Here is a 27517-nt window from a genome sequence, read left to right on the forward strand (position 1 = left end):
TTTACTTTTATTTGTAAAAATATTAACTTATTTATTTAAAAGATAACTTTACAGAGAAAATGAGAGAGAAAAAAATGAGAGAGAGCAATCTTTCATCTGTTGGTTCACTCCCCAAATAGCTACAATAGCCATAGCTGTGCCTATCTGCAGCTAGGAGCCAGCAACCTCACCTGGGTCTCCCACATAGGTGCAGGGACCCAAGAACCTGAGCCATCCTCTGCAGCTTTCCCAGGCCATAAGCAGTGAGCTGGATTGAAAGTGTAGCAGCTGGGCCTTGAACCAGGAACTATATGGGGTACTGGTGCACTGGCAAAAGATTAGCCTAACATGGCTCCCAACTTGCTCTTTTGTATGCAAAATATTTCTACTCCATTTTTTTCTTCTTAGTAACTATCATTTTTTTTAATAACTGCAGAATACAAACTTATTGGCTAACACCCTTTGTGAAGGGTCATCAGGTCAACTAACTGAGTTTGTAATGATATTGCAGGTACAATAAAAGCAATTAAAAGCAACATAAAAGAAAATCCCTCAGCTTCAGCAGCACAGAATCATATAATAGTGAGGCCATTAAGCATGGACAGCTGGAGCAGCCTGGCCAGCAGGTAAGAACCTGAAAGAACTTTGATCCCTAAGGTATCCTTAGACTCTCTTGCAAATAAAACACATACCAGAACAGTTTTGTTTTTATCAGCTCCTATACTAACCAATGGGACTGCTCCTCAGCACAATGAATTCATATCTACTTTCCCCCATATTGTTAAGCCAAGCAAATATAGCTTCTTTCATCATTGATCACATTATCTATACTCATAACAATCAAATGCTATACACCCATTCTCTTATATAACCTTTTAGGTCCTACAGAAATATTGCTGGGGCTAAGTTTAGCTTCTCCTAAATGTGTCTTTTCCATTCCCTTTTACAAATGAATTGGTGAAGAAATGGTCTTAGTGTTTGCATCTGCAGAACACTACCAATGCGTTGCTCCCCTTCCACCTTTTTTTTTTCTCCCTCAGCTCCTTAATACATTTAAACCCCTATCAAGTCTTTAGATGGAGGATAAATGGTTTACTTGATTTTAAATAATGAATCCAGAAGTTCTGTCATTTTGAACTTTAAGGGAAAAAACTGTGTGTGTATTGAAAACATTCCAGTTTGGCAGATACAATAAACTAAGAAGATCTGCAGTGATTGAGGATAGTGATTGTGTAAGTAAGCATTATATTACCAGTAGAGCATAACCATGATGCTCTAGCATTATATAATGCATTGCATACTTTGTAGAAGCCTTTATGTAATGCCGGAATGAGATTAAGTATTTAAGGCATTTTGATATACAGCCATTATAGAAGACAGTATGAAGCTTTCTAAAACATTGAAAATAACACACACATGATGTAGCAATCTCATTTCTGGGTATTTATGCAAAGGTAGTGAAATCAGAATCTCAAATTTTACTGTGCTCTTATGTCCCATAATCAACCTCAATGTCAGATAAACGAGTGATTAAGCAAATGGCACACACACACAGAGTCATATACACTCACATTCTCACACTGGACTAATATTCATTCTTTTAAAAGAAGGAAATGCTGCCATTGCAACAACACAGATGGACCTGGAGGACACTGCACTGAAGTAATCCAGATACAGAAAAACATATTACATGATCTCACTCATGTGTGAAAATTCTGAGAGCACTCACAGGATCGGAGAGTAGAATGATGGCTGGCTGAGGTTGTGTGGTGGAAGAAAGAGGGTGATGTTATCAAAAGGGTGCAAAAAATACAGTGTGTAAAATCCTGCTATCAGTAAGCACTGGCTAAATGTTTCTTATTGTTGTAATTATCAAGCCTCATGTCCAGGAAAGTATATGAAAATGGGCTAAGTAAATACATATCAGTCCATGGTACTTGATCTTGCTTTTATATAGCTTAACTCCCTTCAAATATGAAGAATCATGCTTCCATTTAACTGAAGATTCTGGGTTTACATGTCTGGTTGATGGAGGTTCTCCCATAACTTCCAAACAAAGCATGGCAGATTATCAAGTGTTTGAGCCACCACTTGGTACATGAACTTTGTAACATGGGGGTAATTAATTTCTGCCTTTCCAGGGTTTTATGAAACATGGTGATAGAGTTTTGATTATTTCTGGGAGAGGGTGAAGAACTGTATGAGAAAAAAGGCACTAACCAATTTCTGGAACTCTAATTTTTCTTCACTATTTCTAACAACCAAAAGCTATACACTAGAATTAGGAGTGCAAATTATTTTTATTTTGGTTTGCCTTTGAAAATCATTGGAAAATTAGTTTTCATGGGGTGATTGTTGTGTACTAATTAGGCATTGTGAGGTACTTTTGTGGACATTGGAAACTGTGTTGCCAACCCTCAGTTCAGTAAACAAGGTAAATCCAGAAAAGCAGAAAATACAGAGGCCAGTTGAAGCAACATTCTTTCAACAGGTACAGGGATAGTTCTAAAAGAAAGTTGGAGAAGGAATAGGTCAGCAAGAACTAGGTAAACTGTGACACGGACAACATGGTACCTTCTCTGGCCAGCCTGAGGGGCAATGTCATGAAAAACAATATTTCACATTTCTCAGGAAAACATACTTCTGAGTATTAGCATTCAGCATGTGTATGTCTCTGTACGTTATGCTTATGTTCATGCAAAGTTGTCACAAGAACATCATTCAGATTCAGAAATGGTCTTGAGGCTATGAAGCCAGCATATGCAATCGCCTATAAAATGCTCCAATCACATTTGTGATTTCATATGTACTTGTCCACATTGTTTCCTCTCTGGTTGCAAAAGCTTAGCAAGCCATAGATCACCAAAAGTCCCAGGAAATTCTGAAATGAAATTCTCAGCATTGCTTTACTGGCTTTTTACTTTAGCCCAGCTGCAAACACAAAATATCACTGTGATTTGTCTCGTTGTTCATGATAAAGGAGGAAATGGGCTTCATGTAGGATTGGTGCAGGCAGTCTGGTCCACCTGTACACCTCCTCCATCAGTCATGCATTTAGTTAAAGAATCCCCCAAATCGCTTTAAAAGCCCTAGAAAGGGTCAAGCACATTATAGGAACCCGGCCAGATCATTTCTGCAATTGAGGATCAATTCAATTTCACTTCTTAATTCAGTAACAAGATGTGTTGTTCTTGAATTGACCCACACAACTCGGAAGGACGACTAAAGCCACACTGCTGATCCTCTCAAATGCAGCTACCATGTTTTGGTGATTCTGCCTTCTATCACTTTAGTTAAAGTCAATCAGGGCTCAAAAATATTCAGTGGAAAATTCCATAAAGAAAAAATATTCATATGATTTTGAAAAGTCATCTTAATATATTATTGTAGTAGTTCTATTTTGTTGTTATGATTGTTAACCTCTAAGGTGGCGTGAGTTTTAAGTTGGACTTTATCATGGGTATTTATATATAGCTTACACTGCCATTTGGTGTTTGTAAAGTGTTGGGAGATGTGGGAAAGAGCACTTCAAAATACATCTTCATGCTGAACAGATCGACAGAGGAAATTGCTCTCAACAGATATGCAGCTTACCCTGAGCCCCAAACTTTCCCACCCAGGACACAGATACTGGCCTTTATTAATGGTGTCAACTGTTCTGGGTTATGTCTCATTTGTTCTCACATTGTAGAAAATCCCCAATACAAGATTCATAAGATATGAAGGGATTTAAATGATGGTCCCTGTGGGGAACGAGTGAGAAAGAGGGAAATTATCTTTTTTATCTTTCTCCTTGATCTTCCACCTTCTAACGATTTCAGCTCCGAGAAACCCACACGCATGTTTTCCCAGAAACTCTTCTGCACAAAAGCTGTCAGTTTGTACTTACCAGACACAAAGCAAAGCTTTACAGAGACACGTTCCTCTGTGAGCTCAGCCTTGGGTTTATATAATGGAAACACCATCCAGTTGCTGCTTTTCACCTGTGCTGGACCACTCTGATCTTCGCTCACACTTTTCAGCAACGAAGAGGGATGGAGGAGTGATAGGTCTTTGTGGAGACTTTATAAACAGAAAATGCGAACATGGATTTGATAGAATCCCTCTGTAACGCTGCTTTAAAGACAAACAAAGGGCTATCCATAGCAGATGAGGTTTGCCTTAGAACATAGTTTACGCTTTCCTTCATGAACTCAGATAAGATTACATTGACTCAAATGATAACCTGAATTTAGAGCCACCTTTAGTTTAAGACAGCGTTTGCAAATGGAACTGTCATACCATCCTTTGCTATTCAATGTGATCTCTGCTGTCAATAGTTTACAGTGGTTCATGGTCTATTGAAGACGTTGTGTATGCAGAAAATCAGAACATGCCAGGATCCACCGGGAAGGGTAGAAAATAAAACTCACCAGAAGCCCAGTTACACTCATGCATTCAATGCTTTGGGGCCATGTGATTGTGCTCCTACCACTGAAAATGGCCAAAGATCATTCATAAACACGGGAGTACAGAGGCTATCTGGGCAGAGGGTTTCAAGTGTTCTCTCTCTCACATGCATTCTTCCTCCTGCCTTGCCAGCTTTTCCAATGGGCAGGAGAAGCATTTCTCTTGTAGCATTGAAGTGACCAATTTAAGTCTTGCGAGTGTTATATCCCAGGAAACCCCAGTCACAAGCAAAGTGGAGCAGTGGATCACATTTCAATGGCCGAGAGCACATTTTTTTTTTTTTAATTTTTGTCTTTCCAAATATGTTCTACAGGTTTTTCCAGATGACAGTCTGGCTATTGGCCACATCTGACTTAGCTTCAAATCATACAGTAAGGAATTAAAATATGTTTGCTTTCATGCAAAATAAATTTAGAGATTTAGGAGCCAGTGTTGTGACCTGGCCAATTAAGCCATCCCTGCAATGCCAGCATCCCATGTGGTAGCAGTTCATGTCCTGATTGCACCAGTTCTGACACAGCTCACTGATAAAGTGCTTGGGAAAGCAGCAGATGATGGCCTAAGCCATGTACACATGTGGGAGACACTGAATAGCCTGCTGTTTCCTGGCTCCCAGCTGGCCCAGCCCTGGATGTGGTAGTGATTTAGCCATTTAGGGAATGGTGCTCTCTCTCTCACCTCTCTCTCTCTCTCTCTCTCTCTCTCTCTCTCTCTCTCTCTCTCTCTCTCTCTCTCTCTCTCTCTGTATCTCTGTATGTATGTATATATATACAGAGAGAGAGAGAGAGAGATACCCTTTAAAGGTTGTCATCTACCTACTTGGGGATGAGGACCCCCGGGTACGCTGTGTTGAAGCAACCTTCTTGATAAGGTACTTGCTCTTTCCATCTGCTCCGCCTTTCTGGATGAAGGAAGAGGGCCAGGATATATATATATATATATATATATATATATATATATATATAGAGAGAGAGAGAGAGAGAGAGAGAGAGAGAGAGAGAGAGATCCTTTAAAAGGAATAAAAAAACTTTAAAAAATAAAACCTGGTCATATGAATGATCCTTCAGAAGTTCACAGGAAATGTGTGTTATATATATAAAAAATTACATGTGGATTTCTAAAAGTTTGCCATCAAAATAAATTTATGTTTTCATTTTCCTTTTCCACAAGGTATTTTTTTAAGATTTTTTTATTTGAAGGGAACAACTACAACCAGAGAGAAAAAGCTCTCCAGGTGAGTGTAGTAAGCCAGTGCTGGTCCAGGCTGAAGCATGGGTGGCAGGGGCCCAAGAACTTGGCCCATTCTCTGCTGCTTTCTCAGGTTCATTTGCAAGGGAGCAGGATCAGAAATGGAGCAGCAAGGACAAAAATTGGGATGCCAGTGTCACAGGTGGCAGTTCTACCGGCTACATCATGATGCTGCAACTATCCCCAACTCAAACTTGGTGAAATATCTTCATGCATCATGTCCCATGAGATATCATGATAGATGTGCTCCCATTTTATCCAATAGGGTGAACTCAGCAGGGATGGCTGGCGACGCTGCTGAGTGGCAGCTCAGATGGCAGCACATGGCACAGGAAATGACCACAAAGATCTCCCCAACCTAGAAAAGGGACTGCACCCTCTTCCTCTGGAGATCCTTCCATGATTGGTCCTGACTGTTTCTTGGAGTTCACAAGATCCTCTTTGGCTTGTCAGATGCTGCTTCATTAGGAGAAAAGAAACAATCTAACAGCATTTGCTTTTTGAAACTTTTTCTCTAACAGGTTAAAAAAATGATGTCAAACCAACAAACACAGAAAAGTGACATTAGATTAGACTCAGATTCTTCTATTTGACTGTGGTGTGTATGTGCAGGTTTTACAGATGTGTGTGTGTGTGTGTGTGTGTGTGTGTGAAAGAGAGAGGAAAGAAAGAGAGTTAGAAGGGAAGAAATGAAGCAGGATACAGTGGGAAAAAGTGACTACTTAATCTTCCCTTAGAGTCACAAGCTTGGTGATTTCTCTATTTTTTTCCCATATGACTAAAAGCAATGGTCATAGTCAGCAATAAATCAGGTTTTTCAAGACAGACATGTACTGCCTCACGTTTTTGCTATGTACAAAGTTGCCAGACAGAAGATAGTTGTTGCCTGAAAGATACAAAATTCCCAGCACCATCAAAGATTATAGGCTCATGATTTATGGTTTTTTAAACCACCGGATGCGTGGCACAATAATCAGGAAGAATAAGGCATTTCAGTCAAGCTGACATCAAGGCAGATATTGCAATATCTTGCAGTTAGATAAAGGGCAAGAGCTCACTAAATCTACTAAATTTATAGGCAGGCCCTAAGTGCAGAAGAAGATAAAGGATTGCATCATGACCTTGGCTGATCTGAGGAGAAAATTACCTTCTCAGTGTTTCCAAGAACTTTTCCCTGCTTTGTTCCTCTTCCTGTCCCACAAGCTTATGTCTGATACTTGTGTCTCACTTTGAGTAACTTTATTTTGCCTGAAACTATGACTTTATGATAGCAAATTAGAAATGAAGGTGACTGGGGAAAACAAATTTGCTGACCACTTTCTAAGCATGATATCTTCAGATGAAGTGCTAAGTAACAAGGTGTTTTAGCTCCAAGGGGTAAACCCTAATCCTTAAACTTGGATAGCAAAAGGTTGTGCTTCTCCTAGGATGTGAAGCAAAGAGTCACAGGAGAGAGCTCTCACAAGCTGCCCACCGCCAGGGCTGGATTTGGTGACATAGCACAGAATGCCACCAAAAGATGTTTTGGGAACAATGACAGATATTTTTAAATATGTGAATAACGTAAAGAAAGAAATAAGCATAGAGGCAGATAAGTAAAAGCTCTTGTGGCCAGAGGAGCTCCTGGTATGCTGGATTATGTGATTTATTGTCTTTATTGTGAGACTTTTTAGAATCTTTCCTTTGCTAAAGCACAGTGTGAATTTCCAAGAGGGACCATGTCCCCTTGATTTTATTTGACAACAGAAACATTTCATAAGGACTTTTTCTGTTGCTAATACACCTTGGAAAGTATTTTGGGGGAAGGGTTTTACAGTAGATTTGTGCTATGGAAATCTCTGAGATCTTGGCAGCTCAACATCATGCAGGTTTGTTTCTTGTTTATGCTATATGTGCAGAGCAGGTCAAGTAATCACCCATGCACACAATGACCCGAGCTGTGAGAGAGGCTGAAGCATCATGCAGGGGCCCTTCATCACCTCTGCCAGCATTGGAATTTCATGGAACCAAATCGGTCCAATGGCTCCATCAAACTGTCCATATACAAGAGACTAACTGAAAGGGCTATTGTGAAAATGGCTAGTCTCAACCTCAGCATCGTATTAAGCTGCCAACTCTACAATTTGGTAGTTCTTTGATTTGTAGCACTGACAGTGTCTGGCAGAAATAAATGCTCACCGGATTTGTCTATTGCTTCTCATGCTCCCCAGCCCTCATAAAGTTAGCAGAAGCCATATGACTAGTTCTGCCCAATGAGATGTATGCTGCAATGCTACCAGTCACTTTGTGCCAGTAGTGATTAGAAGTGTGAGCTTGATTCTCCAGTGGCTCTCTAATCCCCTGGCTGCTGATGGAGAGAAGGTAATTTCCCTTCCTTTGGCCCAGGTGATAGATGTAACAAGGATTTGAATAGCTGTATGCGGTTGATGCCTATTTAACTGAGTAAAATAAAAGGGAAATTTAAAAATATATGGGAAGGATAACTTATTTTGAAGCAAAGAAATGTGGAAATCTATGCACAGATGTTTTCATGATATGCATGGACTCTTTGAAGGTTGTTGAATACAGTGTGGGTTGGGAGCACATGATGCTATGTTAGATATCCTGGGATTCTGAGGCTCTTCTCCCGCCTGAGTCTAGAATTCCCCGGATGTACCTCTGACATCTCTAACCCTGAACTTTCTGTGACTCCAGAGGGATAATTCAGTTTCCCCCCAAATTCAAATGTGTATGCCCTAGCATTTGTATCGCTTTTTGAGATGTCATCTAATGATTTGATTAAAATTATTGCAGAGCAGCATTGTGCCTAGCAGCAGTGTGTGATGGTCATGTGGACAATTTTTGTCAGGACCTAGGTCAGGATGGAGCCAGGTCCAAGCTCCAGTGAGGAGGCTAGTGACAGAAACTGTCAGGAGGGCAAAATGCATTTGGTATGTAAGGGGGTTTCAATAGGGACTTAAGGCCAAAGATCTGGAAGAGACTTGGGAATAGAAAATAGGTTAAGGATAGGGAGGTCTCCGGTGATGATTCTGTCACTGCCTGTTCAGTTCTACATGGAAGTGCCACAAACTAGCCATGATTCCCAGCATAGAATCATGGCAGCAATGTTAAGAGCAGACATAATGGTTGTCAAAGTACACATTGTGTAAGTTAAAAAGAGGGTTTAGCTTAAAGTACTAAGATGTTCTTTAACCATGACTGGGTCTGGTCATTCGGCTTCTGTTGCCCTTCATGAAAACTTATTCTGGAGTCTCACAACCCAGACATCACTCTCCTTACGTTTTGTTTATTTGTTTGTTTGTTTGTTTGTTTTGTTTCTTCCTTGGGCCAAGGCTCTAATGATGAGGTTGACATCCTGGCATTGTTATGTGGAGCCCCAAATGTTCTCACATGAATTCTGGCCTTCTCTCTGCCTAGGACTTATCTCAGTGATGTGGAGAGAGAAAATGAGCAGCTGGACAGCAGCGGCATGTTCCACTGGTGCAAAGCAGTCGCTCTGGAAAAGGTGATCTTGGTAGGTCATCTCTCATCAACACTCAGGATAGCACCTAGCATCTCTGGTTAAATGCTCTCTATGGCCATCTGTCATTTCTCTGTCACCTGTGAATTTAATAGGACAAATTCATACCTCCCTTGGTACATAAGTGGTATACAACATATGTGGTATTCAACAAACTCTGGGTTTAATGCAACTAGATATCCTCATCTGTTTATTTCTCCTTTTTACATGTCAGCTGAATCAGTTACAGAGTCATGCTCTCCTGAAATTTGCTAGTGAATCTGACAAACTTGAAAGCACACAAGAAATGCGCAGCTTTCAAGGACTGAATAGTCTTTGCTCTATTTTAAAGTAAATGCACATTTCTCTAATTTATTGGTTTGAATTTTTTGGAATTCTTTTCATAGTTAAACTTGGCTTTTCCTTAATGCTGTATTTTTAGTTAATACATTAACCAAGAAAGTGTTTCTTAATTGCTTCACTTTTCAGGCCCATACAATCTTGATACGGCCTATCTCTGTCTAAAAGAGGTGAACTCACACAGCTTATGGGAATAGCGACAGCTGGGATTTCCAAAGCCTGCTCACCTAATCTAGGCTCTGACGCCATTTTTCTGAAACCCCATATATGCTTTTTCCCAGATTTAAAAACTTAAGTATAATCTTGGGTGTTTACTTCACAAGAAATATTTAGTAAATCCAACTAATAGTAATGACCCATTCCATGTTGTGTGAGTGACAATTCATTTTCTCATCTTTGGCTAATTTCAGATAATGGCAATAATTAGCAATAAATCATCCTCATCATTTCTCCTTCCAAAATCAGTTTAGTTCATTTTTTCCTGTCATACACACACACATACACTCTTTGTGAATCATGGTCTGTGTCCTTGTGTCTTAACAGAATGTGATCCAGTTCCTTTCTTTTTTTTTTTTTTTTTTGACATGACAATCATTTGATCAGAAGCAGATAATATCAACAGAGCTGTAGTATCAACAGAAAAACTAAGGGCTATAGAAACTCATCATTTTTCTCAGCATATTAGCAGCAATGTTCTATGGTAAAGTACACAGAATCAATATCCATTAAGAAGGCCAAACACAATTTCAGTGGAAGGCAAAGCTTCAGAAAGTTTGGGAGGTTGGTTGCAGACTGAGGTCCCAAGAGGTTAACACATGGAAAGAGCAGACCTTGTATTAGTGCATATTGACTAGGCACACAGATCTCTATGACAGCTATTCCCCTTATTAAATTTGATGTGAATTAGTTCAGGATGGCAGCTGACTGGTAAAGTTAAGCAATGGCTTCTTGCTTTAGAAAAACTAAGACTTCGAAACTTTCATCCTTATGGGAGGAATGTCTATATTGCAAAGTACAGGGAGTCTTTGAGCTGGATATTTTTCTGCAGGAAAGTCAACTGGAAATGGTTGATCTGGGGTACTTTTGCACACATAGCACATCATTCTCTTATAAAAGGCACCATCTTTTAAAATTGTGACATAGTTTTGTGCGAAATTGCCTCCTGAGCTGTGCCCATCAGCACACTCCACTGTAGATCTTGTTTTTAATTGTTTATCTCCACTCAGAAGAACAGTTGGTGGATTTCAAACACTGCATTAAATACCATTAGAGGCTTCATTATTCATGTAAAGCCTAATCAGAATAGCTAGAAAGAATTATTTAATAGATTTGGTTAAGATTCTACCACTGTATAGGAAGGGTCTCTAGACAGGTATCTTTATTTCCCTTCACAGGGAGATTCAATAGTTTAATAAGAGTTCCTTGTAAACACTAATTTGATCCACTTTAATGTTTGAAATGTCACACGTTACTTACTTATCCTGAAAGATGTTGACAATTGCAATCAGGAAAACCTACATGGGGATCGACAAGGGAAACATCATAGATCCATGGGAAATATTCTAAAATTTTATGTACCTGGAAAGGCATAAGATGCACTTACATGAAATTTAAATCCATTTCATTTCTCCTGTGTAAGCTTCCAGGTCCTTTGAAGAGCTAGAAATTCAGTGAGATTTACACTGAATTAAGTTAATTCATGTGTTGAGCATGGTATTCCTTTGATTTTTGTGGTGGTATGTCTCAAAATTTCCAGGGTATGCTAAAACACACAGCAGCACAAGTTCCCTAAATAAAATGGCACAGTAGTAACTAACTCACACAAGCTTGGATACTTAGTATCATTTCTAGATTACTTATAAATACCCATTACTTATAAATCACTTATAAATACTACAATGTAAGCTCCATGGAAATAGGTATTAACTGTATTAGGGAATAATGACAAGGAAAAAGAAGTCCGTATGTGTTGAGAACAGACCCATTTTAGTTTTCTTTGGTTTATAATCTTGTGTTCGTTCAATCTGTCAATGTACATACCCAAAATGTGAAGAGTGGCCTATACAATGTTTTCAGCTTATGAGTTCATTTTCACCGATGGGAGGGGTGTTTTACCATTTAAAAATAACTACTTGGTGATAAGAAAGGTTAGGCATTTTGTTCAGTCGTAAGGGAAGGGTAGTTTTAAGAATACAAGATGAAATTCCACCCCCTCCAAGTTGGGTGCTCTCTTTTATTACATCCTGAGGTGAGTGGTCCAATCACTGAAGGAAACCAGACATAGGTTTGCCATAAGTCCCCTACAGAAGTATTTGGGAGACACCTAATTTAAATGTATTGTTTTCAGCTTAAAAGTACAGGGGGCATGTATTAATATGCAATGTTTCACATAAGGCATATTCAAATGTTTAGGATGAAATAGAATTCTCATAGCCATGACATTTTTTTGTGTACTTTGCAAAATGAATTTCCTCAATTGGATCTGTTTAATCAGTTTAGTGTATCAATTTGAATCATGTGAAGCTGCCAGTATCCAATTACTTTTAAGTAAATAAGAAAGAGAAGGAAGGAAGGAAGGAAGGAAGGAAGGAAGAAAGAAAGGAAGGGAGGGAGGGAGAAGGAAAAAAAAGAAGTGAGGAAGAAAGGGAGGCAGAGGTGGAAAGAAAGAGAGAATATGATATGTGATGGAACAGATTTCAAGGGTAAACACTGAAAGTGATCACATTCTAACATGCTTCTGCTTAGAAACGCTCAGGTAAATCAAAACTCAAGTTTCGGAACCACATCGTCGCATGTGTCTTTGGGGACAATCACTCCACACTGATGGGTCTTCGGAACTTTGTAATGCCCTTGAGAGCAAGCAACTACACTCGGCGGGAGCTGAAGGACATTGTGTTCATCGGGTCTCTGGATTATATGCAGAAAGAATGGAGGTTTCTTCGGAATTTCCCACAGATTTATGTTATGCCTGTAAGTGTACCACACATAATTGTGAATGTTTGTAATAATATAATACATAATACAATAGTACTAGCATTGATATGATAATAGTAATAATAACTTGCCTTTGTGTCATACATGTTGAGTACCAGAAACTGTTCTGAAACTTCTAGAAATCTATCTAGATGGACAAGTGGATAGATACACATTGGCTCTGAGAAACTTACACACAGCTGCTAACAAATGATAGGGAAAACTGTGTCAGATAGCAGCTAAATAAGTTACAAAAACCAAACCAGTGAAGGCTGAAGGGCTTTGCATCAAGCCACCCATCAGTCCCCTGAGCCGGGAAACAAAGTCCACCACCTGACAAACTTGTCCCTACAACCATCTCTCTCTCCTTAGGGATCGGCACTCTACCCTGCAGACCTGCGTGTGGCCAACATAGAGTACTGCTCCATGTGTGCCATCTTATCACCCCCCTCCAGGCCGTCCAGCAGCAAGATTCAGGTAGACACAGAGGCAATCATGGCTACCTTGAACATCGGATCCCTGCGCGTCAGCACCAGTGCCCACACCACGACAGGTCAGAGCAGCACTTGTGGCAGGAAGATGCTAGGAAACATGGAATAGGCAAGGAGGAAAACTTGTCTCTAATGAGCTTGAAACACAGGGGAGAAAGAGGTTGAACAATCAAGATCTTTTCCCTGAAAAGGATTTCCTTTAAGACCCTGCCCACCTCTTGCAATTCTGTAGCAGGATTGTAATACTACATCGCCCTATAATTTAGTACTAAGAGGAAAAACCATAAGGAGTTATATGCAGTATTGTTTTCCTACTTTAGAAAGAAAGTTCACAGAGTTGTAACAACTATTATTTCTGTGGTTATTTGAATATCGGTGAGCAGAGCAATTGTTGTGTTCATTATAAATCAGTTCTCATTGGATCTTACAGATATATAAGTTATAAATTTTGATTCCACGAAAGCATGGGACTACAGTTGTTGAACAAAAACTGCTACAAGATTAGGCACACCCTCACCAGGCAATCAAACCTGACTCAGTATCCAGGGTCTCAGGGTGTCATAGCCTTTGCAAAGCAGCTCTTTGTGGCTGACAAAATGCTGCACAAAACCAAACTAAAACAAAACAAACAAACAAAAAAAAACATCAGAGGCTCCCAAAACATGCTGTTGCATTCTGCCACACGAAGCCTTAGTTCAGCTACTTGGGTCACTGTTCATATTTGTACATAATTTACAAGCAAACGCTTATGCATGTTGTGACTCTCCATAATGGGACAAAGAAGAAGTATCTACTGTAAGGGAAAAAAATTATCCATGTACACATGAAAATTTGCACACAAAAGTCCAGGATGAACTGACAACACTGTAAACCATTTGGTTAATGATGAGTGTGAGTAGAGGGCTTCCCACTATGATTCGTTTTGAAACCTCACCTCCTATATCAGCTAGAAAGACATAAACCCATGATTCTAACTCTGATTTCCTTTATACCTAGCAATTTTCAACATGCCTTCCTCTAACAGATACAGATTGCTTTTGTAATCCATGTCAGGTACTCCGGCACAGGCCAGAAGAAGCAAGAATAAATGATGGGCTTGGTTGAAGAAGAGATGTGATGGTGGGGATGGTGGCGCGAGGAGAGGATTGCGAAAGAGGAACAGAAAGGAATGTGATGTTGTAGTATTTGAGTGGTAGTACAGTCTGAAGAGGTGCTTTTCCCAAAGATGAAAAGAACAGATGAAGGAGCATTGTACAGCATAGGCAGGCTTTGTGACACTTCCTTGAGGTGGGGATTTTCCTTTCTGTGTAGAAATAATACAGGTCTGTAGAGGCTTCAATGACCCATCTAGCAAAAATCGTCAAGTCTGTTTACCTAATATAAAGCCACGGCCAGACTGTGAGCCTATTTCAAGGAGACATGAAAAGCACATGCATTTTTCCAGTTACAATTGCTGATGAAGGAATCTAGCTAGAGTTTGTTAGCACACAATCTCATTCTCTAGAGAAATGTGTCTGGCCCCCTTGCCCTTCTTCCTGTTTCATGTCTACATTCCTCTTCTATCCCAGCTTCAAGATAGAAATGTGAATACTTTCAAGAATTTGAAGTATAACAGGTGGGATTCTCCCAGGAGGTAGAAAACATCTTTGATAGTGTGCTTCAGAAGATGCTGGTTGATGCACAGTTTTCATTCCCTCTCTGTAGCTCTGTGGTTCTCATCCAGGTGTGATTTTGTCACCTAATGTCTTTTGATCATTCTTTTAGCTATCACAATTGAAGAATTGATAGCTTATCTAGCAGGGAGACGTCTGAGATGCTGATAAACCTCTTATACTGCCAAAGACAACTCCACATGGTACAAAAGTGGGATGTGGTGTTCAGTTTAGTAAGAATCCAGTACTCCACTTTGTACTCTCCAGGCTTCATCCCTGGCTCCTGCTGCAATTGCTAGCTTCACACCAATGCAAACTGCATTACTCAAGTGTAGTTGGATCCCTGTTAACTCCATTGGAGAAATGAATTGAATTCCCATGCCAACCCTGGCTATTGTAGGCTTCTAGGAAGTGAATCCATGGATAAGAGCAGCAAACCCTTTCTCTCAAAAAGGAAAGACATGTCAACAGTGTCAGAGACTTTGCCATTGGATATCTGGTGACAACTCTAAGATCAGTGGGTTTTTCCCACATCTTCTCAACCATTAAAAACTTACAAAGCCAAGCCCGAGCTGCCAAGACTTCCACACAGATTCGCCAGGGGAGCTTAAGGATTAAGGGATAGCAGAATCCAGAGGATCAGTAAGAACATCAGGCCTCCTGGACATGTCCCCGGAAAACATCAGGTTTTCCACTAGTGCTCTCATTACTGCCCTGTCATGTCACCCAGAGAACAGGTTGGCAAACCTCGATACAAAACTGAATAATCCGTGGCATAATCTGTACATATATAATGGTAATTAAGTCTGACAACTTAATGTGTTACTGAAATTGAAATGTATAGTAGGAATCTATCATTAAGCAAGCTTTTGGAGTAGCGCCCTGCAAGGCTGGAAGATTCCAGGTATATCATGCGCTATTAGGTAGCAAAAATATTGACATTAGTAAAATGTACTGGGGCTATGATTGGACACATGCTTAAATTAACCATTGCTCTACAAGAGAATAGAGTAACAGACAGAAATCCAGTTACGATCCTTCAATGGAATAACCCAAATAAATATTTGTGCAGCCCCTTCAGTGAAGATGGGTGTATCTGTATTCAATCAAAACGCTGGATTCTGAAACCTGGATTTTCTTTTATTTTTAAAGATTTAATATTCATTTATTTTGGAAAGGCAGATATACAGAGAGGAAAATCTTCTTCCTGGAAATTCATTCCCCAAGTGGCCGCAACAGCTGTAGCTAGCCAATCCGAAGCCAGCAGCCAGGAGCTTCCTCCCTATCTCCCACGCGAGTGCAGGATCCCAAGGCTTTGGGCCGTCCTTGACTGCTTTCCCAGGCCACAAGCAGGGAGCTGGATGGGAAGCAGAGCTGCTGGGTTAGAACCAGAATCCGTATGGGATCCCAATTTGTTCAAGGCAAGGACTTTAACCACTAATATATGGTGCCGGGCCCTGAAAGCTGGATTTTCAAAGCTGTTCACTGGCAGGGGGCTGAAACCGGAAAGTGAGGTTCAAAGGAGAGTTTCTCCAGACAGGGGTTTGCTCACTGAGGAGAGATGATCTCAGGCTTTTCTGAAAATGCCATTCAAACCTTGTAGCAGGTGTCAAACTGCTCCTTGAGATGCCCACATCCCATGATTCGGTGCCAAAGTGTGAGTTCCAGCTGCACTCCCAGTTCTGGCCTCCTGCCAGTGCATGTTTGAGAGGAAGCAGGAAATGCCTCATGTAACTGGATCACCATCTTCTTTTTTTTTTTTTTTTAAGGATTTATTTATTGGAAAGTCAGATATACAGAGAGGAGGAGAGACAGAGAAAAAGATCTTCTGTCAGATGATTCACTCCCCAAGTGAGCACAATGGCCGATGCTAGGCTGATCCGAAGCCAGGATCCAGGAACTTCTTTCGGGTCTCCCACATGGTGCAGGGTCTCAAAGCATTGGGCCGTCCTCGACTGTTTTCCCAGGGCACAAGCAGGAAGGTGGATGGCAAGTGGAGCTGCTGGGATTAGGATCGGAGCCCACATGGGATCCCGGGCGCATTCAAGGCAAGGAGTTTAGCCGCTAGGCCACGCTGCCGGGCCTTGGATCACCATCTTCTACATAAGAAACCTAGACTGATTTCTCACTCCCCTGCTTCATCAGGCCCAATCAGGGCTGGGATGGATTTTTGGAAAGTGAACTACTTTTCAAATAAAATTGATTTTAATAAAATTCTTTTTCCCACAGAAAGACTTTTAAATGTATGCAGGTTTTTTTTTTCAATATACTCATCCTCATGAACGTTTTGAAGACCCACATGTGTATGTATATGTTTAATTTTACACTAATATAAATATACCATTAATTCCAATATCCATAAACCTGTTGAAGTATCTCCTTATATTTTAAAGGGACTTTAAAAGAGATACCACGGAAAAGGCATGCACTTTGAGTTTGGCACTAGTCAGGATATGAAACCCCATTCATCTGTGACAAGCCACATGATTCTGGAAAAGTTATGCCAAACTTGAATTGGAGTTCTGACTTCCTCACCTTCAAAGATGGTGTAGCTACACTGCAGTCATGGAGGTTATGTCAACAGATACACACGTCTTATCCCCTGCAGTGTCTACTACTGATAATATCAGAGGGATCTTTCAAAAATATTTACCTCTCTGTCAACATATATTCACCATGTATCAAATATTCCCTATTCCTGCCTTAAAATTCAGACTTTTTTGATGCTTATAGCAACATATGACAAATAGATTCAGCAGGAACTGTCCACAACCCTAGTGTGGAACAGGTGCCTTTTAGATGTTTGTGCTCAGGACAAAGGAAGGGAAAGAGGTAGGAAAGTAGGGGAAGAAGGAGAATGGGAGACAGGGAAGGGTGAAGTTTGAGAACATAAGTGGAGAGAACATCTGGCATAGTTCTAGGTATCAAGTTCTACAAAATTCACATTTTAAAAGGAAAAATAGCCCATGTTATTCATGTCCCATCACGAGTAAGATTTCCTAATGAACTGCTTATCTTGGCACCAAGGTATTATTCCTTATTAAATAGCTGTGTTAGTCTACTCAATCTTGAAGGTTTTTGATCAAACATAAGGGGCAACTGCTGGCTCTATCATGAACCAAATGCCTGGACTCTTCACATGGAGCTTCGGGGCTTAGCGGAGTTAAATGACTCAACATTTTTCGTGGACATTAGAAATATATTCAGCTCTGTTCTGCACTAACGTGGTTCTTTCGATTAACACAGAGTACTTTAAAAATCTCATGTGAAAGTGGAATTGAGATAAATTTGTTGTGGTGCAAAAACAGCTTGAAATCCATACAATGTTTTCTTTTTTTTTCAAAATGCACATTGTCCATGAACTTTTTGAAGTACTTTTTCATTTCTTGGAGAGACGAAGGGGTGTTAAATATTGCAACACACAGCACTCCTTCTGTAGAAAATTACAACTCCCTTTGGATTTCCTCTTGCCCATCTCTACTTTCTTGCCTGAATGCCTCATCATCTTCATTTTTGTCTGTACCTGTATGGCTTTCCTATGTCACTCACCTCCATTTACTACTTCTCCTATTCTGCCTTCCTCTTCCAATGACCTAAATTAGCAAAGGACTCTCCAGGTATTTCCTTTTCTTCCAAAGCAACAGAGTCTTAATTGATAACACATTTTGAACTTTCCTGGTATTTTCAGCCTGTTACACAGCACTCTCACAGAAGTTCCAGGACAGTTATTAATAGTTGAAAGCATAACTCCCACCGAGAGAACGTGTGCTTAAGTGCAGCCTAGCTTGCAATATCTCTCTGCTCGCTACATTTTTCGTGTAACAGCAAATTTCTGGCATCAGGCTTATTCTTCAAGCAGGTAGCTGCATGACAAAACCATGTGTGATGCTTCATCCCTTGCCTGGGTGACTATATCACATCCGAAGCAGGGAAAAAGGCATGTATAACTGAGTCGCACCAGCCTCTTCAAGTGCTCACAGTCAGTGTCATTTTATGAGAGCAGCAAGCAGCCTCTTCTCCAGAGGTAAACAAAGCCATAAGTAACCCTGCAGGCCAGAGAGGATCCACAAGACTCAGACAGGTGATAGCAGGAAGTGGAAGCAGTGGCTCATGAGTACTTCCAGAATGCTGCTGCTGATTAAATCCATTTCCTAAGCATTCTGGAAACAGATTGACATGGTAGGGGTGGGGGGTGGGGTCCTGCTGGACTGAGTGGTCACTCAGTGCTACTGCTGCTAAGGGAAGAATCACATCTTAGGTATGATGTCAGCAAGCAGCTCTTGAGAGAGGGCTCAGCCACTGCTGTCATTCATTGAAAGAGCAGTTTGGCCAACATGTGTTTGCACACACCACACTCTGATCCTTCTCTCACCACTTCTCTAAAGGAGATGCTCAGGAAATTCAGATAACCACCAGCCTTCCGTATCAACAGGTTCTACAATCACACAACCAACTATACCAACAATACTTAGAAAAATACTCAGGTGTGCGGCACTGAACACACACAGAATGTTTTTTTTCTTCTCATTGTTTCCTTAACAATACACTATTTCCATTGTATTAGGCTTTATAAGAAATCTAGAAAATTAAGCCATATAAGAAGAATATATATTAGGGACTTGTACATCATTGAATTTTGGGAGCTTGAACAGCTTGTCAACATTCTCCAAAAAGTACTGAGGAGTGATCATAATGTATATATTTTGATTTGGAAATGAGAGGACTGTGCTAAAATAAAGCAACAAGTTAACATGTTTTTTTTTTAATGTCCTTGTCAGGTTTTGCAAGCTAATTTCCTGGCATTTATCATCTTGTTTTTTTCTCCTTGACTTTTCTGTATTGCCTATAGATAGAAGATCAACTATCTATAATGAAGATTTGATGAGACCAAAATACCGAAGAATCCCCATTATCACTGAACTGAGTAAGTGATGTTTCAAGAGCAAAATTGCAGGGAGAAATCCTTCTGAAGCATACTGATGTCCCAAGGTTCTTTGTAGCATGTAGTCAAAGGACAGAGGAACAAGAATGGAGCCCAGAGAGCTGGAAATGTCTGCTGGATGTTACACTAGACCCGTTCCTGACAAGTGGGCCAAGCCTGTCACTTCTGAGGTCTGGGGTTAGAGATGAGATCTTCATTTGCTACTTTCTAGTTACCAGGAGTTGAAGGAAGACCAACAACTGGCTCAGTCTTAGGCAACAGGAGGGGATATGAATCTGAAGACTGACAGAATTTCCCTGGACTGACTTTTCTACCCATCCTGGGACTTTCAGTCAAGTCTAGGAAGAATGTGAATCTTCCAACGCTGATTTTGAGGAGGCACTCACCTGGGAAGCTTTTAAATTTTGTGTCCCGGGTATCTCATTGCATCATTTCAATCCCAGCTTTGAGTGGTGCTCCTCTAAAATGGAAACACTCTTTTGAGCAATGACAGAATAAGCTGTTGTCTTATGCCAACCCCTTACTAACATTCGACTTCCTTTGATGGCAGCAATTCTGGGGCCAGGAAGCTATGCAGGGGAATACAAGGAAAGTTACCCAATATGCATTGAGGGGTCTTTAGGAGACCCATTAGAATTCACTACTCACAGTAAGTCATTGAAGAGATGGGGAAAGATACTGTAGAATTAGAGAACATTACCTTGCCCCCCCTCAACACACACAGATTAAGCCAACCCAAAGTCAATCTCTAAAGCTGGTCCAGGGAATTGTAATATAGTGAAATGCCTGACAGAGATTTAGCTGAGTTGGAGCCATGTAACAATAGACGAACAGATCTCTTGGTCTTAGAAACAAATCAGGGGCAGTTGGAGAGGAATCAGAAGGTCCCAGTGCCACGTGAGCTTGAGGTGACATTGTAGTAGGTGGGACCCTAGCCTCATCGCTCTCATTCTGGAGCAGACATTCCTAAGATTCATCTTCGAGCATCTGAAACTCCTGGATTATGACCCGAACCTGTCAGCCTATTGGTAATTACTTCTATTTTTTCTTCCATTTGGGGCCATCTCTATCTTCTGAGGTATATATACATACTAAGTACATTAAGTAAAAACAGACTGTCTGTTAGAGTGGTTGTAAGAAAATCAGTTAACTGCCTTGCTGGCCCTGAGGAACACCCACTCACTCTCTTGGGACTTCTAATCTCAGTTCAATCAAAGAATAGATGCACCTAACAATTTACCTGTCACTTAGCCCAAGTACTTGTTCTTTGGATGGCTGAAAAGGGCCATACAGATATGACAACTGTAGGGCTGACTGCCAGCATTTTGGTAGAGAACATACCAAGGTCTACAGGAACATGGCTAGAAAAGTTGAGGCCATGGGTATAAGATGACACAGCAATATTTGGACAAAGCTCCATGCATGTTTCTTATCCTGGTGACACAAGGATAAGAAAGTCTGAGTATACGGAGGGGTGGGGTGGGATTAGTCCCCTCTTGTTCATGTTTTATCAAAAATACTATTGTACTTGGGGTAAAAAAAGATTGTTTCACTTCCCCCCAATTTATTAACACTTTAGGGGATTAAGGAATAAACAACTCTAATTGAAGAATGTATTCTGACCTTTATGTCCAGTGGGTTTGTTTTGATCTGTATTATCAAGAACTTCAATGGCCAGATCTGTGAACTGCTGACATCTTCATTCTGCTAACAAACCAAGAAGTTAACCACAGGTCTCGAGGATGCTAGCCAGAACGCAAAACAAAGCAAAACTTGCATCTTATATTCTTTACAAGAGTAAGAGTAGCTAGAGGATCACCATTTTGGTGCTTATTGCTCAAATCTTACTTCCCAAAGGGAGACATGAATGAGAGCAAAGACACAACCGTATCAAGAGTCTATAGAAAAAGAACCTGAGTTTAGGGAATCACAATCTTATATGATGGAGAGTAAGCATGCTTTTCCATCTGCTGTTCTCTCCCTGGACAAATATTTTTGAAGCAATAGTTCAGGAAGGCAGCAGCCAATGCATCCAATCTCACTTTTAACAATGATCAGTATTATTCATGGCAGAGACCATGTATGGAGTAATAGTTGCAGGCTGGAGACAGATAGAAAAAAAGAAATGAACAATTTAGCTGTCATTGCACTAGCCTCAATTAGAATGATTCTGTAAACCCTTGCTACTCTATATAGAGCATGAATCAGGAGCATCAATAGCTTCTGGGGCTGGCTAGATATGTGGACTTCCAGACCCCACCCTAAATGGAATGAGTTAAGAGTTTGCATTGTCACAAGATCACCAGGTGGTTCAAAGTACTGCTCCAGTTCAATCTGGACTCAAGTAATTCTAGGAATCCCAGCAGACATGTGGAAATCTGTGACATTGTATTGTGAGAAGATTACAGCTGGGATGACCATAGGTTCCTCTATTGTGCCTTTTGCCCCAGTACAGTTACTCAATGTTCCCTTTGGTCCCCAAATTGCTTTGTTTGGAAAGACAAGCAACACAAGGGATCTATCAAATGGTCAAGGAAAATGTATACTCTGAAAAAAGCAATGTGCCTGATTTTCAAATGTTCTGCACCAAAATCACTACCATTTTATTCAATTTTCACACAAAATGTTGAAAGCGTCCTCACAGCAATGGGGCACCCAGAATATTGATCTGCAGCAACTTGGACCTGCTGTGGCAAACTGTCCCTAAGAGGACAGACGGATGCCGGGAGGTGGGGCAGGCATGATTTCAAGGGAGGAAAATGCATAAAAAGAAAAAAATGCCTCCAAGTGGGGGGTCAATCACACAGAGACATCAAGTGGGGGCCAATCCCACAGAGACCCCAAAGAGGCTCTGTCCCTGGACCAGGGGGCCACATCAGCCTGTGTTTTGTGGATGTCCTTGTATTTTTAAACCTCTCAATATGTGTGTCTTCTTTGCCATCTGCCTTGCAGAAAATCCTTCCAACATCCACTTTATCGAACAACTTGGTGGGCTGGAGGGGAACCTGAAAGAAAACAACCTGCTCCTTAGCACTTCCTTTTCCGTGGGAACCGTCTTTTCTGGCAACTTCCTGGACTCCCTCCTGGCCACGGTAAGTGTAGTCGGGTCCAAAAGGGGTCCCAGGCCGAGGGGTGACTGGGTAAGTTAGAGCTGGGCAGACAACAGTACTTCACCATTCCAAGTCCTCCCTGACTTCAAAGCTGAATCTTATTCATGCACATCATCTCATCTCCATGCATGACTGCAAGGAAAGATAAAAAAAAGTTCACATTTTTGACACGAAAAACTTGATGCCCATGAAGCCAGAGTAGCCAAAACCATGAGGAAGGAGTTCTGATCCTTCCACTTCAACTGTGGATCAACAACCAGGCCTTTGGTATTGCAGCCTGGATGATATTCTCTCTGCTCTGCCTAGCGTCACCCTGGCAGCACCTACTGAAACTGGCCATCATGAAATCCTGGGGTTCAGAGCTAATTCAAATATATAACGGGCATATGTATTTTTTCTTTAACATCGTAGTTGTTCTCAGCATTTCTTCAGGCAATAAACACACCTTCATCCATGATAAGATTTCCATAAGCAGACATAACTCATCATCCTACAAATGGCTAGTGCAATTTTACACTGCACAATGTGTGATGTCTAGAGTAGTGATAAAACAAGAATGCATCTCCACCATGTAGAGTTTGCACCAAGTGGAGGAGTTTGGCAAGAACATCCTAAGTAATAAGCAGTCACAGGTCTAAGAAAATGTTAGTTGAGAGTCGTAGGGATGAGGCAAAAGGGTGTAGGTTATAATACATGGCCAGGAGAGGCTACCTGTGAATGAAGCTGTAAATCAGAAGACCTGATACAGGTCATGCAGACCTCTCACACAAGACATACCCCAGGCAGAAGCAATGAGGTGGCAGCAAGCCAAGGATATTCAAAGATTTTGGATTTGACTACCCCAAGATAACACACATATAACCATTTGTGGATGACTGCATTTAACTCCTATAAACGAACATCCTCTTTTCTCCTCCTACTCAGATTTGAGGAAAGGGTTGCAAAATGGCTGAGCATCAATATACAGGTGTTCAGGTTTGCGAAGGACCGAGCATAAGACGATGAGTTCATTGTTGTTTGGAAACCCCATATAGAAACAACATTGTTCTTAAGCTGAAGGCACGCCTTGAGCACAGCATACACAAGTGAGAGGAACACAGCTGGTGCATACAAATATCCCTTGGACATCAATGCCATCTGGTACTCGTTAGGAGTGCTATGCATCCCAGCTGTGCTGGAGGTATCATGGATCTCACTGAGCTCTCAGATGCAGAATCCTGTACTTCAGGTATAGTTAGCACTAACCAAGCCAGTTACCAGAGTTACTTCAGAGTTATTAAAGGGTTAAACAAGACTCAACCTAGACTGCATCAGAAAGGGATCTGCTGGAGAGAAGAGGGTTTGGTGACTTTGGTGGGGAGGTGGCTCTGACAGAAAGCCTGTTGCACCATCCTATTTTCTGTTCCTGATATGTCAGTTAGCTTGCCTGGAATTAACGACTGCTGTGTCAGGCAGAAGGTGACTTGAGGTGATCTTAACTTGTTGGCATGAGATGGTTTTAAGGTCCCAGCTCTCTTTAGATTGTTCAGTGGCAGACAGATTCATGCCTTAAATTAAGCTGAAGACTTAATTAAACCAGACCTGCCCACACTGGCAAGAGCAAAGTCACAGATTTCATTTGGAGTTGGGCAGAAGGGCAGCATTTCAGTCTGTGCAGTGTTGCTGTAGCTGAGACTGGGAAATTGATAAAACAATAGGAGATTGCGTGCATCCCTTCCTCCTCATCCTGGAAGCTGGGATGTCCAAACGCATGGCACCATGTCTACTTGGCATGATATTTAAGGGCTTGGTGTTGGGTCATAACATGGAAGAAGGCAAAAAGGTGGGGGGGGAGTAAGAGAGACAAAGAGGGGAGGGCCTCGATATCAAACTCAACCTTTTACTCAGACACCCACTCCAAGAAAACTTGTACTCTCCCAGCATAAGGACATTCGTCTGCTGAAGATGGCTCTGCTTCCCATCTCCCAACACCATGGCATTGGGGGAAAGGTTTTTGACACTAACTTAAAAGGGGAACATACTGAAGCAAATCAGGCAGGAAGGACAGATACCTGCTGAAAGAATGGAAATGAAAACAAATGAGCACACTCCACACAACAGCCCATAAAACAACACCTAGACTAAAGAGCATTGCTCTTACGGCAGGAGGTTACAGCACTGGGCCCAAGGCTCCCCATCCCTCTACTGGTTAGGGTGGTCTGAGAATGGCTGTTTTGTCCTCAGCCTGCCCATCAACTCAGGGTTCTGCTGGCTCGGGCAGTTCGAGCAGGGCTGCATCTTCCCCAGTCTGCCCAGTGAAAGGTTTTGTTTTGTTTAAGCTGGAAAACAAAATGAATCATATAAAGTCTTTGCAATTTGAGGCCTTGTGGCGACATGTGCAAGACAGAAAAGCAACCACATAGTGTGGACTGACATAGAGGTTGTTATATGTGGGTATACCTCACATTGAATCAACAGCTTGCGCTGAGTAAACCCTAGTAGGGGGCCTGAGTTAGCACTGGCACTTGGTCAATTGAAGCAGAGTTTGGGGATGGCAACCCCCAAGGGACAAGGCAGCATCCCTGTTAAGGACACTAATAGGACCTTTAAATCTCTCACTAGGCCATTGGACTTCTGTTCTAGCTACTCAAGCATAAGTGAAGGATCATGCTGCAAAATGAATTCACATTAACGCTGCTGCAACAAAGAATGGAAGCAACCATTGTTGACAGTCTGTAAATGCTCTGCCTAATTCTGTTCCTTTTGCTATAGGCATATTCTACTGGATTTATTTGTGCTTTCTATTGTTTTTAGAAAGATTTATTTAACTTTTTCTAGAGAAAGAGAGAAGGAAAGCCAGAGGTCTTCCATCTGCTGGTTCACTCCCCAGATGGCCATAATGGTTGGAGCTGAGCTAATTGGAAGCCAGGATAATCCTCCAGGTTCCCCATGTGGGTGCAGAGGACTGAGGACTTGAGCTGTCCTGCACTGATTTCCTAGCCCAAAATCAGGGAGCTGGATTGGAAGCGAAGCAACCCAGGGCATTAACTGGCTTCCATTTGCAGGAGCTTAGCCTGGTATACATGGTGCCAACACCTCTATTTGACCTTTTAAGAATGGACCTTCCTACCATATCATCCACATGGAAAGAAAGAACACAAGAGCAGGCCCAAGTCTCCAATTATTACTCTTCTGACTATCATTTGATCTTGACTAATTTCCCCTCCACCCACTCAGTCTTATCATTTAGAAACAACCCCAAGCAAGAAGAGAATACTGATTGTTTCCTAATAAAACAACTAGAGTGGCTGAGTGGCTCTGGGATATGTTCATAAATGCTCGGGTTGCTTCGCCATGCATGCTCAACATTGCTGGAAGCTGGGAGGTAGGCAAAGACCTCCATCTCCCCAAGAAGTTTTGTCTCATTGCTGGCACAGGCCATTCATCACTGGGGAGCGCAGTGGTCCTCTTCTCCAGCACTAATTTATGCTTGATTCTTTCCCAGATACAGACCTTCATGAAACTTTCTCCAAAAAAGTTTAGATAATAAGTTGAGCTTATATCAGCAACAATAGCAGTACTATCTGCCATAGAAGGAGTAATTACATTGCTCAAGCACTGACATTGTGCCAAGGTCACAGCACACATGGCCTCACTGAATTCTCCTATCCATTCAGCTAGGAGAACACTCATCATCGGCCTCTTATATAGATGTTGACAGTTAGGCCATTAGTCATACATTGCTTGTAAGTCAATCATTGGTTTTCATACTCACCTGTGAAGAATTCCTGAGTCATATGATTGTCACCCACATGTCTCTCGTGGGGACATTTATCTTCAGTCACCAACTTTCTTCCAATGCTGGGCTTTCCAAGTCTTGCTTAAAGGAATCCATGACCAAGAGTGCTCAGGGCTGATGAAGAGACACAAATATGTGGCTCCCATAACATTCATTGCAGTTAGAACAACTCTGCTTTTCTCTGATATGCCAGGAAAAGGTTGTACTAGAAGAAAATTTTCTTTTGCAAATATTTTCAAGACAGTTTCTCTCTAAGTTGAAATACATCACCAAGAGAGAGATGTAACCTAGACAACATCCTGGAACTCTGTTCTAAGACAGGCATCCATTCTCCAGGCAGAAGTCCTGTGAAAGTAGGTTGAGGCAGGAGCTGGTCATTCCAGTCCATTTTGCCTGTCTCTTTCACCCAAAAAGATCCCATACCCAAGGAGCGTCCTCTAGGGTTCATTCTTGTGACTGCTGCCCAGTGTGACACCACAGGAGCCATGTAGCTGGTTGCTGAAGAGGCAGAGGCCATATCAGTCTCAACAGGCCTGTTCCCTTTATGCTCTCCTTTCACGGAGGAGCAAAGCTGGCATCAGCAGTGCTCAAAGCAGGCTCCCTCTGGAAAGGGACCAATCCTATCAAGGTATGAGCACCACCTTCATTTCCATGTTGGTGAACTCTATACCTGACATGGTATTTCCAGGTTCTCTTTCTTCCCCAGTGAACTCAGAAAACAGTGCTTGTTCAGCTTTGCCTCCCCTTCATGGGAGACAAATGTGTGCCTCCCAGAGGTAGCACGGCATAGCAGGGTTGAGTTTAAACTTGGTTCTGCTTGGAAATGCTGAGTTTTTATGTTACATTTTTATACATTTTTAAAGACTTATTTATTTTTATTGGAAAGGCAAATATACAGAGAAGAGGAGAGACAGAGAGGAAGATCTTCCATCTGATGCTTCACTCCCCAAGTGAGCATAATGGCTGTAGTTGAGCCAATCTGAACCCAGGAGCCAGGAGCTCTTCTGGGTCTCCCACACAGGTGCAGGGTCCCAAA

General features: G+C 41.4%; 1 protein-coding gene across 1 annotated transcript in view; it reads left to right on the forward strand.

Annotated features, from left to right (window-relative positions):
* Positions 1 to 576: 576 nt before the first annotated feature.
* Positions 577 to 27517, forward strand: part of LOC121148643 (potassium channel subfamily U member 1-like) — a 35283-nt gene continuing 8342 nt past the window's right edge. The window contains 9 exon segments of the mRNA XM_040968844.1: positions 577 to 605; positions 9094 to 9190; positions 12281 to 12505; positions 12881 to 13045; positions 14987 to 14996; positions 15724 to 15741; positions 18363 to 18375; positions 19508 to 19575; positions 22546 to 22685. Of these exon segments, the coding sequence (XP_040824778.1) occupies positions 577 to 605; positions 9094 to 9190; positions 12281 to 12505; positions 12881 to 13045; positions 14987 to 14996; positions 15724 to 15741; positions 18363 to 18375; positions 19508 to 19575; positions 22546 to 22685 (765 nt within the window).

The sequence above is a fragment of the Ochotona curzoniae genome, unplaced genomic scaffold, assembly GCF_017591425.1.
Source record: "Ochotona curzoniae isolate NIBS_2020 unplaced genomic scaffold, NIBS_Ocur_1.0 contig_1697, whole genome shotgun sequence".
Classification (NCBI taxonomy): Eukaryota; Metazoa; Chordata; class Mammalia; order Lagomorpha; family Ochotonidae; genus Ochotona; species Ochotona curzoniae.